The following is a 17,716-nucleotide window of genomic DNA, read 5'->3' as shown; positions in this document are numbered from 1 at the left end:
CTTTGTATAACTCCCTGGTAAATGTTTGGAAAGCAGAAGGTAATGGGCGCCATTAAATATGAGTATTTAGCATGACACAAATAGATCTCAACAATAAGGACATTGAGGTAATACCAAAGACCACAATTCTCTCTAATTCTCTATTCCTATGCCATTTGGTTGGGGTATACTTTAAATAAATTCAATTTAATGCTATTGATTATTCTCAGTCCTCTGGTGTTCAGTTCTCATTGAGTCCTGAACACCAAACTCCATGCACAGTGTTGCATTCATTGACGAAAGCAACAGAGATCTCAGATGAATTCCAAAGTGATTAGGATGCCCATATAAAGTATGTTAAAAACAGGGCTGCAGAGTACAAAAAAGGAAAAAATACAAATGAATATAATAATGTGTTTTACAATATATTCCGTTTACAGTGGAAAACACCTTCCACTAAACTAGTAAAGGGAGTAAAAAAAAAAATCTGAGTATCAAAAGCCTAAGTGCCTTTTCACACTGGTGTTCTGTCTGTCCATTGGATGAAAAACAGGCAAACGGTAAACGGATGATCCGTTTACATCCATTTGCCCATAGGAATGCATGCTGTCTGTTTTTCATCCTTCAACAGATGGATTAAAAATAGTTCCGTGCCCATGTGAAAGGACCCCAAGCAATAATACTTCAGCTTTCAAGCTTTGTAAGACAAAGGGCAGTTGATTGGTGTAGTGCTACCTCCAATCATCATAATGAGACTCAGTGTGGGGCTTTTTAATATATTAGTCAATGTGGAAGCCCCCATAGAACTGCAAATGTATATAATAAGTAGGGATGAGTCTGATGTTCGGCGAATACCGAACATTATCGGGCGTTCGCGTGAAATCTGAGCGCCGCGGAACGCCCCATAATGCACTGTAGATCGCAGTGCATTGATGTCTGATGATTGTCCAAAGCATGCACCTTGACCTGCATGCTTTGGTCAATCACAGCGCATTCTGCTGTGAGAGTCATGATTGGCTAAAGGCAGGGTGCCTTTAGCCAATCATGTCTCAGGGGGCTAAGTCCACGCCCCACACTATATAAGGCTGCTTACATGGCGGGCGTATATAGTGTAATGATTGACAGAACGTTAGCTAGAGGGAGGTTAGTTAGTGGCGTGCAGGCAGTTTAATATATAAATATATTATATATATATATATATATATATATATATATATATATATATATATATATATATATATACACATACATACATAGACACACACATACACACACACAATGTACCCGATACCCATTCACATGGGGAGGAGGGGCGCCGGGATCTAGAGGCTGCATTTTCGGATAAGGGTCTGGTATGGATTTTGGGGGAGGCCCCCCACAACAATTTTTTTTTTTTTATTCTGGAATGGAGTTCCCCTTAAAATCCACACTAGACCCGAAAGGGCCTTGCATGGACGGGGGGGGGGACCCACGCCGTTTTTTTCCTTGCTTTTTATCTATATTACCGGGAGCTGCCAATATATTACAGCCACGAGCAAGTTTTGATTAAATTTTTTCCTTTAGAAATGTCATTTTGCTGCGGGACTGTAAAACACATCAGACTGATGCACCACTTTACAGGCACACTAAGGGGACCCCCCCCGGCACGATATTTAAAGGAATATTTAATTTTTTTGGTTTCACTTCAAGAATTATTAAAATCACTGCTCCTGGAAACATGTTTTTAAAAAAAATGTTTGCATTGATACATGTCCCCTGAGGCAGTACCCGGGTCCCCAAACACTTTTTATGGCAATAAATTGCATATAAGCCTTTAAAATGAGAACTTTTGATTTTTCATGTTCGTGTCCCATAGACTTCGTTTAGTTCTGGTACGAACTGAACCGGGGGTGTTCGGCTCATCTCTAATACGTTTATAAATAATTTTTGTAGAAATTACGATTTTTTTTTTATTGCACATTACAATTGCCGACCTTAGCATTTATTCTCTAAAATACATTGCCCAATGAATCAAGGACTTTGCTAGCTATAATGACAGACGGAATATTTTTTTTCTCCCCTTTTTCTTAATATAAATTTTACATAGTGGAATTATATGCTCACCTTAATTCGACTAACAGCTTCTTGTGCTTGCATCATGCGCACATTTTTTGAGGGAGTTTTGTCAGAGAGTAGCTGTGTGGAGCCGAGGTAATTTGCGGCAAAAATAATTCCATCTATCAAGTCTTCAGGATCACAGGGTCCTGGCACTATGAGAAAACATAAAATATCAGTTTAAAAGTTCTTATGGGAAAATTAATAGAGAAGTATAGCTGATGATTTAATCACAGAAAATTCACATATGATGAAGATCACAAATCTAACCAGAGCTTTAGAACAAGAAAATCAGCCAAACACCCCATTTTCGCAGCATAAATATTAGAAAAAAAACAGTAGTACCAGAAATAATTGCAAAATTTTCTAAAATACAAAAGGAAGGTTCACCACCATACCTTATGCAATTTTGGCATGATAATTTTTATTTTTTATTTTTAAACAATTTGCTGCGCGAATGTTTTAAGCATTCACACAATCATCACAAATAAATCCCGTAATTTGCCCAATATGTATATTTCGTATGATCATCAGCTCCATCTAGTGGCCATGTGGTGTTTTCCTAAAAAACCTCAATAGGAAAAATATAGCATTATGACTACTAGATGGAGCTAATGATTGCAGGAAAGCAAATAATGTGAATTACAGTAAAACCTTGGATTGAGAGTAATTTGGTCTGAGAGTGTTTTGCAAGACATGCAAATTTTTTTTTATAAATTTTGACTTGATGAACGAGCGATGTCTTGATATACAAGTAGCGTCATGTCACAGCTGAGTAGAAAACAGAAGAGAGGCGCCTCTAAGTCTAGCAATATGGTTACGTTTAATGAAGGTACAACATTTAGCAACTCACATGATTGATGATTAAAACAGATACATCTAAGTATGCAGGCATCCGGGGTAAAGCTGTCAACATAGACCATCCTCCGTGCTGTCGTTGATGGCATCCCTTCCACTCTGTGCTCCACGAGTGTTTCAAGTCTCACTTTCAGATTTCTCTCCTGCAGGGTAGTCTTCCCTGTCACGATTGCAGCCTGACAGTGATGAGAGCCGGCGGTGTGGAGGATGGTCTATGTGGACAGATTAACCCCAGATCCCTGCATACTTAGATGTGCCTCTTTTAATCATCAACCATGTGAGTTGCTAAATATTGTACCATTATTAAATGTAACAATATTGCTACACTTAGAGGCGCCTCTCTCTTTTCTTTATTAATCTGTAATTCCTGCTGGATTTTGCTTCTAATCCCCTTGTGGAGGCTGTCATTTGTGGATGGACATTTTATAGATACACATTGCTATAATCTTTTTATATGGACTATAAACTGAAGGACTTATGAATAAAATGGTTGTGGAACGAATCATCTGAGTTTCCATTATTTCTCATGGGGAAATTCACCTTGATATACGAGTGCTTTGGATTACAAGCATGTTTCCATAACGAATTATGCTCACACTTCAAGGTTTTGACTGTATTTGTTATTGTTGTGAGAATGTTTGAGATATTTGTACAATGAATGCTTAATAAATAGACCCTTATGTGTATGACGATAGCTTCTTCAGCCTGAGAACAGGTACCTCTATAATTGTACTTCATTATACAGTATATATTGCATAGGCTTAAGTATCCTGAAACTGGGCTATAGTTATTTAAAGCAGCTTGTCCAAGGTGACCGGCAGGTGGACTTTTATTGCCACCCCCCCCCCCCAAACACAAATGGCTATAACAAGTATTAGTAGACTGTTAGTGTCTAAAAGCAATCAAACTAAGAGGTGGGTAACAGCAACAAAACACTTGAGGGTCCCGATATTAATTTTTGAGGGAAATTTTTTGTACACAGTGAAAGCTTAGACTACAAGCCTATTCTTTAAAGTTTGCCAATCTAACAGGGATTCATTAGTGTAGTTGATAATAGGACATAGCAATAGGTAAAAAAAAAAAAGAAGTATATAATTCCTGATTAGAAGCAGCAGAGCACTTCCCATGTTCACACGTGACGAGGCACTTTCTGTTCTTCTAGCCTCAAAGGAGCTTATTAGGAGGTTGGTAGCCATACCCCATACGCTTCTGCCTTTGATTATAAGATCACATTGAAATTGTCTTCAGAGGGTGAAAAAGCTGATCCACAGAGACACTGCGCAATTATTCTAGTTTAAATCATAAAATTACATTAAAAAATTAAGTATATTTAGTAGAATAATTGAACACTGAAATTAAGACAGAATTTAGTTTTGGAGCTCAACTTAGTTTTTGCTTTAAGTAGAGAAGTATTAACCTCTATCACGTTTTTAATGCTAACTGTGTCCATTTTAGCACACTTTGTGTGGTCACTGTGATGAATCATTTAAATTACAAATTTAATTTGAAAGTATTTTTATTAGAAAGTTTTCAAAAGTCATAAAGTATAGCTTAGGTGCTCCTGGATACTGATCAAATGGGTTTTATCCAGCAGAAATCCACAGATCGCTCTTTGCTAACATTCAGGCATCGCATTCTAATGTGGGCAGGCGTGTGCTGGTGGTCCTCGATATTGAAAAGGCCTTTTACTCAGTGGATTGGACCTACAAGCGTGCTTGTACTGGAGTGTAAGGGGTTTGGGCCGTCTTTCTTAACCCCTTAGAACAATGGTTCTCAACCTGGGGGTCAAATGATGATTTGCCAGGGGTCACTGAATCCTGGGCTGTTCCTGAAGCCAGCGCTGCTCTCCCAGCCTTTTTGTGGCCGCCCAGCAGGGCTGTTCCTGGAGCCTGCAGCTGCCCACTCAGCCTCTTCGCATCCGCTCATTCAGTTCATGGCATGACTGGGGGGCAGAGACTAGAGGTCAGCTGACTGGTGAGGAATGTGAAGTGGGAGGGGCTGGAAGAGACCCTATCTCCTGATTTTGGCATAGGTGTCACTGCTACGAGACACCACAAAGTCGGAGACACAGTGAGTAACACTACCTGTGACTATAGTTGCCATTAAAAGTCCCCACTACAGTTCTCAGATCAGCAGATGACCTTGATCAAGAGCACCTAAGTTGGCTGATCAGAACTTCCCTCAGCACTGCCACTGATCCCAACTTCCCGCCAGCACTGCCACTCATCCCACCACCAAGGAGTAAGAGAAGGAATAAAAATAGAGAATACATGGAAGGGAGAGGAAAAGAGGGGGAGGAACAAAGAAAAAGGGAGAGTAAAGAACAAGACAGATGGCTAGAGAGAGGGAAGGGGAAAAAAAAAAACAAGAAATTAGGATAGAGAGAGAGATAAAAGGGAAAGAAAGGAGAACAAAGAGAAAGAGTGGTACATCCTAAAATGTACCATGAGGGGTTTTAATACTGTATGAGTGGAAAGGACTCAGGGAGCGCTAAATGTCCGTGGGCTAGGGGCGCAAATTACTTGTCTTACCTTGGGTGCTGACAACCCACGCTACGAAAATAATTTTACTGTTATGGGTCCAAACAAGTTGGGAAATTTTATCAAGGGGTCATGGCACTAGAAAGGTTAAAGGTTGAGAACCACTGCCTTAGAGCAAGCGCATACTAAGATTATGAGGTTTAGAATGCCGGGAGGCGGGGGTTATCGCCATGTGACCACTGTGATTGGCTGTCACGGTGGTCACATGATCAGAAAGCAAGATGCAAATGGGAGCTTTCAGTTAGCCACCGGTAACTGTGCTGGGAGTGCGCTCTAGGCACGGCTCTATTGGCACTATTGCGCGCAAATATGTGTTCACTCAGTGCAAGGCGCGGCCGCCGAGAGATTGCATATTTGCGTGCACTCGGCACCAAGGAGTTAAAGTGGATAGATATCCTATATGAACACCCTTGCTTCTATCAAGCTGGAAAACATGGTTTCTTTCCTCTTTATGGTCCAGAGAGGCACTCCACAGGGTTTCCCCTTGTCACCCATGATTTTTGCTTTGATGATAAAGCTATATGCTGATGATATATGTATGATGAGACACTCGTGCCTTAGAATTGAAATCGCCTATGGGCCGCTGCTTTCCAAAATTATCCCCATAAGGTGGGGCAAAGTAAATGGATGTAGATTGACAGTGCTTGCTCCTTCTTAGTGTTTACTCTGTAATTAATAACCTGGGAACTTAAGGTAGAACTTGATAACTAAATATCAAAGGCGTTGATTCTTATACCAACTTAATGGTTATGAGCCAATTAAATTAAACAAATACAGTGACAATATTACATCATAACTTAAAGTGCGTATGTTAATAAACAATAATTATTTATGTTGTGGAAAGATAAATTAATAGATAATAAAGTGAAAGTAGTACAACATATCTTAAAGTGCATATAGTGGTATAGTGCAAATAGTCCTTTTCTTTGTGCCAGAAAGTGCTATAGTGCTCCAAGTCCCAATGATGTGGTGATCCACCTCATGGGGGTAGTGTAAAATTCGAGACTCACCCGATGGGTTGGACTCTCTTGCCTTATAGCAAACAGAGTCAACTGTGCCTGTAGGCCTTTTTTGGAACCAAATCCAATACCATGGACTCTGGTTTCTTCCGGTGTCTCCTCTGGGATAGATATCCTCTGGCAATGGCTCCGGGGCTCCAGGAGTGGACATTATACAACCCGTGGTGAAGGAAAAACAGAGGGAGCTCCTCATAGGGTAAAAATCCTTTGGTTTATTGATAGAAATCAAATTTTACAATCTAAAAAACAACTGTCATAGAGACAGGACAAACACCACTATTTCAAGCATCGGCCCATATAGGCGGTGGAGACGTGGTGTTGGTTCCGCATACAGCATGTGTTCCCAGCGTGTGAACCAGCACCACGTCTCCACAGACTATATGGGCCGATGATTGACATAGTGGCATTGGTCCTGTCACTATGACAGTTGTTTTTAAGATTGTAAATATGATCTTTCTCAATAAACCGAAGGATTTTTACCCTATGAGGAGCTCTCTGTTTTTCCTATTGAAATCATATCCCCTCTCAAGCATCTCTTCTCCAGAGAGAATAAGTTCAGTGCTCGCAACCTTTCTTCATAACTAATATCCTCCAGACCCTTTATTAGCTTTGTTGCCCTTCTTTGTACTTGCTCCATTTCCAGTACATCCTTCCTAAGGACTGGTGCCCAGAACTGGACAGCATACTCTAGGTGTGGCTGGACCAGAGTCTTGTAGAGTGGGGGAATTATCGCTTTATCCCTGGAGTTAATCCCTTTTTTAATGCATGCCAATATTCTGTTTGCTTTGTTAGCAGCAGCTTGGCATTGCATGCCATTGCTGAGCCTATCATCTACTAGGACCCCCAGGTCCTTTTCCATCCTAGATTCCCCCAGAAGTTCTCCCCCCAGTGTATAGATTGCCTTCATATTTTTGCCATCCAAATGCATTATTTTACATTTTTCTACATTAAACCTCAGTTGCCATATAGTTGCCCACCCCATTAATTTGTTCAGATCTTCTTGCAAGGTTTTCACATTCCACATCAAATCCTCCAGGTCGTTTATGAATAAATTAAATAGGATTGGTCCCAGCACAGAATCCTGTGGGACCCCACTGCCTACTCCTGACCATTCCCCATTTATCACCACACTCTGAACTCGCCCTTGTAGCCAGGTTTAAATCTATATACTACTATGGTCCATGCCAACGGGCCTTATTTTGTACAGTAAACGTTTATGGGGAACTGTGTCAAATGGTTTTGCAAAGTCCAGATACACCACGTCTATGGGCCTTCCTTTATCTAGATGGCAACACACTTCCTCGTAGAAGGTTAATAGACTGGTTAATAGACTGGTTTGGCAAGAACAATTCTTCATGAATCCATGCTGATTACTGCTGATGATACCATTTTACTAAAATCTTGTATACAGTCCCTTATCATCCCCTCCAAGAGCTTGCATACTATTGACATTAGGCTAACTGGTCTGTAATTCCCAGGGATGTATTTTGGGCCCTTTTTAAATATTGGTGCTACATTGGCTTTTCTCCAATTCGCTGGTACCATTCCAGTCAGTAGACTGTCAGTAAAAATTAGGAACAATGGCCTGACAATTACTTGACTGAGTTCCCCAAGTACCCTCGGGTGCAAACCACCTGGTCCCGGTGACTTATTAATGTTACATTTCCCAAGTCTAATTCTAATTCTGTCCTCTATTAGCCAATAGGGTGCTTCCTGTGACGTGTCATGAGGATAAGCACTACAGTTTTGGTTACTAAAGCCCCCCGATTCCCTTGTGAAGACTGAGGAGAAGAATAAATTCAATACCTTCTCCATCTCCTCATCCTTTGTAACCAGATGTCCTTCCTCATTCTTTATGGGGCTAATATGGTCTGTCCTCCCTTACTGTTTACATACTTAAAGAAATTCTTGGGATTTTTTTTTCTCTCCTCCACTATGTGTCTTTCGTGTTCTATCTTAGCCGCCCTACTTGCACCCTTACATTTCTTGTTGCATTCTTTAAAAAGTCTGAAAGCTGATGACGATCCCTCAACCTAGTAATTTTTGAAGGCCTTCCCTTTGCTTTTATATGCATTTTTACATTGGAGTTAACCCATCCAGGACTTTTGTTTGCTCTTTTAAATGTATTACCCACTGGCTACTGTCCTTATTTAATATGCTCCTAAAGCGAACCCATCTCTCCTCCGTGTTCTTTGTTCCTAATATTTTATCCCAATGTATGCCTTCTAGCAAGATTCGTAGTTTAGGGAAGTTGGTTCTTTTGAAATTCAGTGTCTTTGTATTGCTCCTCTTATGTTTCTTATTTGTGTGATTTATACTGAAGCCAATTGACCTGTGATCGCTGTTTCCTAAATTGCCCTGTATTTCCGCATCCGTGATCAGGTCTGTATTGTTGGTAATCAGTAGATCTAGTAAAGTTTATTTCTAGTTGGTGCATCTCCCATCTGACCCATGAAATTGTCCTGCAAGACATATAGGAACTGGCGAGCCTTAGACAAATGCGTGGTTCCAGGCAGCGAAGTAGGATCCTGGATCCTGGCAACAATTAAAGCATATTTACTAGGATGAGAAAAAGACTCAAACCCTGCCATCAGCCCGATTATTTGACTTTTGACAAGTACCCATCTCAGCACACTAAAGGCTAGTATCAGCCGCAGAACAATTTTATCTTTGCAATTAGCACAACTTAACCAAGTGACATTTTGAATTACCAAATGTACAACTTCTCATTCTTACCTTCTACGTAGGTTGGGAAAGAAGCCAGGCTCTTCCTTGACTGTAATCAAGACAAATAGAGTTGATTTAAACAGAGTAGAAAAAAACACATGCAGGGAAATAGAAGAATCTGTTTCATGCACAAATCACACACAAAACAGCGAAATGCAGTTTGACAGCCACTAGTGAAGACAAATTAGATTGTTTTCAAACAATTAGTTATTTAGGGACTTTTTCAGGCTCCTTTTATTAGCATGTTTAGATAATTAAGTAGTTCAGAGTTGAATTTGCAGACTCCTGGCATAGATATTTTGTAATGCTTGCAAACTGCATGCTACCTCTTGAAGGCACAGCTTAGGAGACTGTCATCCGATTTCTGTGATTCCAGGGGCTGAAACTGAAATTATGGTAAAATATTCACATCTCCAATGTGCAATTTCATGCCTATGGTGTTAGGAGGAAAACAAACCAGCTGGCTAAATAGAAGGTACAAACACAGTATAACATGAAGCCGGACAAGCTAGCTTTCATATTTAATCATATTTCAGTGCTTGTTACACCTGCAAATATTAACAGTTTGTAAGTAGGGCATGAGCTATGGGAAGAACATGGTCAACAGCAACCAATCCCAGTTTTCTTTTCATTCATTTAGAAAAATCAAAACAATGAAAAATAACTTCTGAATAGTCACTGGAGGTACTGCTGCACTCCACCTTAAAAAGAAAATCTTAAAATCAATGATGACCAAAAAAAGCATAATATGCAAATTCTCAAAATGTTCAGTCATTCAGTGGGAATACGCCAAAATGTTTGCCTTATTGGTAAACTAGTCCATGTTGGTTACTGCATGTTACTAAACATATCTTGTATGGATTGGAGATCCCTTTGAATGTGTATCTTGATGAAACATCAAGTGGTTGTTAATCCACCTCTATAAAATGCTGCTATCCCCTCTGTAACATTATAATAAGTTCCCCTGTGCCTGTGTTATATAATAAATATGCTTATCTGTACCGATAACACATCAGCTCCTGGTGCTCAGGTGCCTCCTCTCTCCTCTCATCCACCCGGCTGACAGTTCCAGCAGGCAGGGCCCGAACACTGCTGCTGACGTCAGCAGGAGATGATTCCGAGCATGCGTGTTTGTACTTTGTACTTTGTACTTTTGTGTGACGGACTTGTGTACACACGATATGAAAATCTGACAACAGTCCATTGTCTGCCGAAAATTTACTAGCCTGCCATCCAACATTTGTTGGCGGAAAGATGGACAACAGTTGTCTGAAGGAGCGTGCTAAGGGTCAGATTTACTACTAACATACTCACTGTCAGATTTTCCGATCATCTGTACACAAGTCCGTCACACAAAAGTTGAAAGTACAAACACGCTTGCTCAGAATCAATGCTCACCAAACACGACATTAGCAGAAGGTGACCAAAGGGTGGTGCTCAAGAGCTAAAATTCCTCGTAGAACGTCACTACGTTCGTGTTTGTTGGCCAACAACTGTGTACCGTTTGTATGCAAGACAAGTTCACGGCACACGCCCTTCGGACAAAAGTCTGACGCTTTGTTGGCCAACAATCCGATCGTGTGTACGAGGCTTTAAGGTCCAGCCTTTGATTTGTTAGGACCAACCCTGTCAGTACAAAAACCTTACCATTTGTATAAAATGTTGCTTATTTCAACAACAAATATGTAAATAATGCATTTTTTGAATATAAAGCTTGTCAGTGGTTCATAAAACAGTTGATCACCATATAGGGGGAAAGGTGCTGTGTCATGGGCCATGCTTGTTTGGACACGAAAATGGTAGATTATGACTGCTGACATTAAAAAATTTTGATCAATGTTCTGTACCCTCATAGATACATCATGTCATAATATGCAATGTGGAAAATGACTACTTTTTAATTAAGCAATCAACAAGTACTGTATACTGTATACATTAAAAAATTTACAGTTTAGAGTGTAAAAAAGAAACTACAGTATGTTCCCTACATACAAACCTTCGAGTTACGAACTTTCATAGATGTATTTGCACAGGTTTTTTTCATTCAATCCAGAATGAAAAAAAAACCTGACAAATCGTTGTCCTAACACAAGCAATGTTGGTTCAGCGATCTCCCCAGCTGTGCTATTGTGTTCTGACAAGGGGACCCCCCTCATCAGAACACACTGATCAGCACTCACAGCTGTATGCAGGCGCTGATCTTTGTTGGACTTACTAATGAGCTCCCGGAACATAACTCGTTCGTAAGTAGGGGACTTACTGTATACATATATCCATTAAAAAAAAAAAAAAAAAAAAGAGAGAGAGAGAGAATAAACCAAATATTCAACTTCATTTTTCAATGTATGCTAAAGAATAAAAACTTTTTGTTTCCAATCACCACCAATCGAACTCAGAAGGGAACAAAAATGTGTGGGTGAAATAGAGCATTTAAAAAGCCAAGACAATTTCTGCTACGCTGGGGTTTCTTCCCAGCTATGGGTTATCTTATTTCTCAAATAAAAACCTGCAGACACCTAAACACTGGAAATATATCATTGTTTCTCTATTTGTACTTTAAAATATATGTGGAATCTCAGATTACATTAAAGGGGTTGTAACCCTCATGGTTTTCCACCTTAATGCATTCTATGCATTAAGGTGAAAAACCTTTTTTAGTGCTGCAGCCCCCCCCCCCCAACTTACCTGGAAGCTGTCATCCTCTGTCCGGGAACGAGCACACCATCTGTAGCTGGTGTCTCGTGTCCCAATTGGATAGATTGATAGCAGTGCAGCCATTGGCTCCAGCTGCTGTCAATCAAATCCAATGATGCAGCGCTGGGGGGCGGGACCGATTCCTGCATTCTGTGTGAATGGACACAGATGTGGGACTCGGGAGTGCGCCTGCATGGGTGTCCACCAAGGAGAGCGCTTCTCCAACATGGACAATCGATGCAGAGAGGAGCCACTAGCGCCGCAGTGGGACCCCAGGAGAGGACAATCGGGGCCACTCTGTGCAAAACAAGCTGCACAGTGGAGGTAAGTATGATATGCTTGTTATTTTAAATAAAAAAAAAAAACAATCCTTTACAACCACTTTAAGTTGTGTAAGCCAACAGATGCCTTCTAACTTGCACAATTATCATACATGGTTTTTCTGTAATGTGTATGAGGTGTACTTTTTTTCTAGATTCTTTATTTAAAAAAAGAAGTCAAGCCAAGCTGGCCCTGATAACCTGATGCCTGTATCCTTCTGATGCTCTGGTGTTCAGATTTGCGGTCTTCTAGGGAACATTAAAACATGTTAACTGTGCCTTTGGCACACATTTGCGGTGAATTTATTGCGAAAAAAACCTAGTTACTGCTACCAGGTGCTCCTGTGCCTACAGATGTATAGCTGCATATCTGCAAGGGGAGAACATCTACGGCACTGCGAATCTGAAGTACAAGGATCTCCCTGCTTCTAAGTCACAGAGACACAACATGGAACAACGTATAAGTATAATGCAAAAAAGATCAGCTGTGGAGAGACGACAGACAATACTGGTGACCAGTGGCGGCGCGTCCATAGGGGGTGCATGGGCGCCACCCACCCCTCCAGGCAGTCACAAAAAAAATAAAATAAAAAAACATTTTTTAAAGCTGGCCCTTTTAAAAAAAAAAAATACAAAAAAGGTCCTTAAGTGCACTGGGTTCGGACGCCGGACACAGTGCACTTATGGGAAGCGCCACGTCTATGCAATCACGAGATTGCAGACGCGGCGCTTCATTTGAGGACTTTTGTCACGCCTTGCGGCGCTTTCCGAGTAGCTTCAGCCCTGCGCTTGTAGTATCTATCACTACGGCCGGGCGGTTTGATTGACATCCAAGTTAGATGTCACTTCCTGTTTTCTCTCTCCCACTGCACCTGAGAGAGAGAAAACCGGAAGTATGAGGAGCAGACTCCTCCATTGCCGCTGCCAGTGGAAGGAGACACCACAGGAGAGGACAACACAGCAAGGTAAGTACCGCTGTGCTCCCGCGGAGAAGAAGGTGGGGGGGATGGGTTTGATGGGACACCGGCTGCACTTCATGGGACACCGGCTGCACTTCATGGGACACCGGCTGCACTTCATGGGACACCGGCTGCACTTGATGTGACACAGGCTGCACTTGATGTGACACAGGCTGCACTTGATGTGACACAGGCTGCACTTGATGTGACACAGGCTGCACTTGATGTGACACAGGCTGCATTTGATGTGACACAGGCTGCATTTCCATTGTTACAAAGTAGTTCTTTAGGTGAACATTATGAATCTTCATGTGAAACAAAATAATTAACATAGGAACAGAGCTAATCAGAATGAGCTGTAAAACAGTGTGAGAACATCAAACAGATAAACCGTATATCTAATTGCCATTAATTATATTAGATACAGTAATATATAACTTGCAATGAGCTATTACTTGATATAGAAAAGGCGCACAAGGCACACTCAAAGACAGTGACAAAATACCAAAAATTACTTTGTTAATCCCTTCCCGTCGGCCACACGCATATATGCAGCCTCTCAGTGAGTGGGCTTTAACGCTGAGAGGCCGCATATATACGCCCCTATGTGAACACAAAAACTATCCTGAGAGCGCGTACCCTGCACGGTCATTGAGAGCTTCGGGAGCTTCGATCATGTGATTGCTGTGACAGCCAATCACAGTGGTCACATGACCCGAATGCCCGCCTTCAGGCATCTAGGAGTTTTTAAACGATGGGAGAGCAGCAGCAGGAAGGGGGTTAAATGAGATGTCTGCACTCCTGTGACCCAGATTTCGCCTATAGCCGGCTAAATTCCGCTATCGGCTGACTTCTCTCAGCCAGCCTAGGCCTGCAGCGATCACGACAGTAATGTCGTGATTCACCCACATGCCTACCTGGCTGGCAGCTGGCTCAGTCTCTCAGCGTGCTGCTGGAAGACAAAGCCAGCCGCTCCCGTCCCCTCCACAGTACAGCACTCTAGTGAGCACTGGAGGGGCAGAGCAGAGAGCCGGTGACTGACAGTAACTACTCTCTGCTCAATGAAGAGTGAGAACTGAGCGATCGGTGGTATTTGATAGCTCAGTTCTTGGTGTAGAGGCAGCGGGGGGACAGATGCAGCATCTGATCAATGCTGCACCCACATAGGCGAGCATGAACGTTTATTTTTTTTAAATCCCATACTTCTCTTTTAAAAGTATTTTCACAAGAGGCAATGATGAGCCATATCGACAAAAAAGACTTACCTCTTTGTTTGAGACGGATTCTGCTGAATCACAGGCATTCTGTTGATGTTGCCGGTTTATAGATTCTGCTCCCTGCGTAGAAGAGTCAGGTGATGGAGACTAAACACAGCAGAGAAAGCAAAATATTACTAACATGAAATCAAAGTATTTTTTAAATTTTTAAGAAAAGGAAGAACATTTAAAGCTGAGTTGAGCTAGATAAAGCACCCCATTGAAATACATATGCAGTAAGTGGTTTATAAAAAAAAAAAAAAAAAAAGTATAAAATAGGTCCAGCCAATCCCAGGATCTAGGCACCCTGCTAAACAGTTAGGTCTTGTTCTCCAACGCAGCAGAAATAGCTTGGTCAAGAATAAATCCCCCCCCGCCTATAGTAATGTGTTTTTTGGGGGTGGGCCAACTTTAAAAGGGTTGTAAACCCTTGTGTTTTTTCACCTTAATGCATCCTATGCATTAAGGTGAAAAAACTTCTGACACTGACCGCCCCCCCAGACCCCACGTTTTACTCACCTGAGCCCTTCAATCCCTCGGCGGAGACGCGGTCTTCCTCTGCACGGGGTTCTCGGCACTTGCTTGGATAGATTGATAGCAGCGCAGCCATTGGCTCTCGCTGCTTTCAATTAAATCCAATGACGCGGGCGCCGGGGCCGAGTCTGGCATTCTGTGTCTATAGAAGCAAATGCTGGACTCGGGAGCACGCCCGCAAGGTAACCCCCTGGGAGAGCGCTTCTCCCAGGGGTTTTTACCAATGCAAGGAGGAGCCGTGAGCGCTGCCGGGAGACCCCGGAAGACGAGGTTCAGGGCCACACTGTACAAAACTAACTGCACAGCGGAGGTAAGTATGACATGTTTGTTATTTAAAAAAGAAAAAAAAAAAAACGAAGGTTTAGTGTCACTTTTAAGCACTATAAGGAAGTATCAATACCCTGGGGGTGCTGCAGGGATCATTTAAAGAAAAACAACAGCAGCAGCAGAAGCAAAACACGATTTCTACTCAAAAAAGAAACTAGTTGATATGGGTATTTGTTATCTGGTATTTTTTCTTATCCATACTGCATTATAATCACGCAATCTTGCAAGGCAGAAAAAAAGATTAAATTTCAAGTGCTCCTTAATGAGATTCTGAAATCTGACTTTATTTTAAATGCTTATTTGGGATCCTTAGGGTTGCAGTATGTTGGATGGATCCCAGAATTTATTTTGCAATATCTGTCTCCTATTGAGATACATCAAATGCAGTGCTACTGCAAGTCTGGAAGCCATCAGACAGGCTATACAGTATAAAAAAATATATATTTTTTTAACTTTAAAAAAGGTAAGCTCCCATCAGTTTGTGCACTTTAATGTGATCTGTGCAAGAAGGATAGCATGTATTATTTGCATTTTCCCTCTATAGCCTGTACTGCTACATTACTTGCCTTAAAATCACTGTATAGACACCAAAAGCAAAATCCCAATCGGCTGTCTGCCTGCAGCCTGAATTTCTACATAAAGATTGAATAAAGAATGGGATTGAGGTTAAATCAAAATGCCAAGGGTTTGCTTTTTCTTAGATAACAAAAAGGGCTTGATATTGTGCATTAATTAACACTACTACCAATAATGCTACTGCCTTTGCATACTGGCCATTTGATATCATATTACTAAAACTCGAAAGCTGGATTGTAGAAATATGAAAACGTTAACATGAAATTTGTCAAAATGATTGTAAGAAATGTGTAGGAGTTAAAAATTGTGCTATGACAAAAATAAAATATATGATGATATTTAAAGCAGAAGTCCAGGCAAATTATTTTTGTTCCCATGCAGTGGGGCTGTGCCTGTACTGCATGGGTTAAAACTGCTTGTTTTTTAGGGGGTTCTCAGAGCTGAGATATACCAACCTAAACCTCCGATCCTCCCAGCAAAAAAACGGTTCCTTCTGCTCTTGCCTCCCCACAGTCTTCTGCGTGGTTTGTTCCTGACGTCATCATGCCCATAGACCAGCTCTGGACATGAAGACGTCAGGAAAAAGTCCACTGCTGTACGTGGGGGAGCGCCGTTTTCCGGAGGACTGAAGGATCGGGTGAGTATAGGCTCTGTGTTCACCCCTAGACAAAAGCGAGCAGTTAACCCATGCAGTACAGCACAGCCCCACTGCATGGGAGAAAAAACATTTTGCCCAGAGTTGGGCTTGCAAATAACTTTTATATGCAGCAAATTGACACTCATGATAATCTAGCAGCTGGAATATAGTAAAATGGATTAATCACAAGCTTTAGTTAAAACTGTGAGGATAGAAGATGACAACCAAATCTACAAGGTTTTCATTTTACTGCACATCATGGGGAGGCTCTCCGTACAACTAGAGAGAAGTATTCTTCATAAAATGGAGAACAGGTGTATGTTTTACTATTATATTTTATAATATTCATAGGTTATTTAACCACTTCAGATCCGGGGCATTTTTTGTTTTATTTTATTTATTTATTTATTTTTTTTTTTTTTACACACACGTTAAAACTAGCATTTTTGTGCAAGAAAATTACGTAGAACGTCAAAATAATATATTCTGAAAGTTCCTGTAGAATAAAACTGTGGCAATTTTTTCTTTTGTTGCACAATATTTGCACAGCTATTTATTAAACACATTTTCAAGAAAAAAATGCAGGGACAGATACTGCAGGTCATGCCAAATGAAATTTGTTGTTAACTTTAGAAACAAAATAGGCATTTACTAGAATCGTCAAAAGCCTTTTTTTGTATCCAAAAAGCTTTGATCATAAATGTCAGCAGATAATATATTTCAGATGTCATTAAAAGCTCCCTTCCCTTTTTAAAAAAAAAAAAAAAAATAGATAAGCACCTGAATGACCGCAATATACAGGGATATACAATGTAATACTGACACATAATCACACACATAGATTGGACTTGATGGACTTGTGTCTTATTTCAACCTCACCTACTATGTAACTATGTAATAATTCTAAAATAAAAAAATGACAGAAAATGAAAGAAAAAAATAATATATAAAAAACAATGTAATAATAGTACAACTAGAGAGAAGAATTTTTCATAGAATGGAGAACAGGTGTATGTTTTACTATTATATTTTTACACACACGTTATAACTAGCATTTTTGTGCAAGATAATTTCGTAGAACCCCAAAATAATATATTCTGAAAGTCCCTGAAGAATAAAACTGTGGCAATTTTTTTCTTTTGTTGCACAATATTTGCACAGCCTATTTATTAAACACATTTTCAGGAAAAAAATAA

The 17,716-nt window shown here is 40.7% G+C and overlaps 1 protein-coding gene across 3 annotated transcripts in view; it reads right to left on the bottom strand.

Moving 5' to 3' along the window:
- Positions 1-17,716, bottom strand: part of APBA1 (amyloid beta precursor protein binding family A member 1) — a 235,614-nt gene that overhangs the window by 49,716 nt on the left and 168,182 nt on the right. For all 3 annotated transcript variants that reach the window (XM_073634619.1, XM_073634611.1, XM_073634626.1), the window contains 3 exons: positions 14,456-14,554; positions 9,227-9,266; positions 2,083-2,228 (listed from right to left, as the gene is read on the bottom strand). In XM_073634619.1, coding sequence (XP_073490720.1) covers positions 2,083-2,228; positions 9,227-9,266; positions 14,456-14,554 — 285 coding nt within the window. The remainder of the gene's footprint in view (positions 1-2,082; positions 2,229-9,226; positions 9,267-14,455; positions 14,555-17,716) is intronic.

Source organism: Aquarana catesbeiana, linkage group LG01 (genome assembly GCF_042186555.1).
Source record: "Aquarana catesbeiana isolate 2022-GZ linkage group LG01, ASM4218655v1, whole genome shotgun sequence".
NCBI lineage: Eukaryota > Metazoa > Chordata > Amphibia > Anura > Ranidae > Aquarana > Aquarana catesbeiana.
The sequence above is the reverse complement of the archived record's forward strand: the minus strand, read 5'-3'. Positions and strand labels throughout refer to the sequence as shown.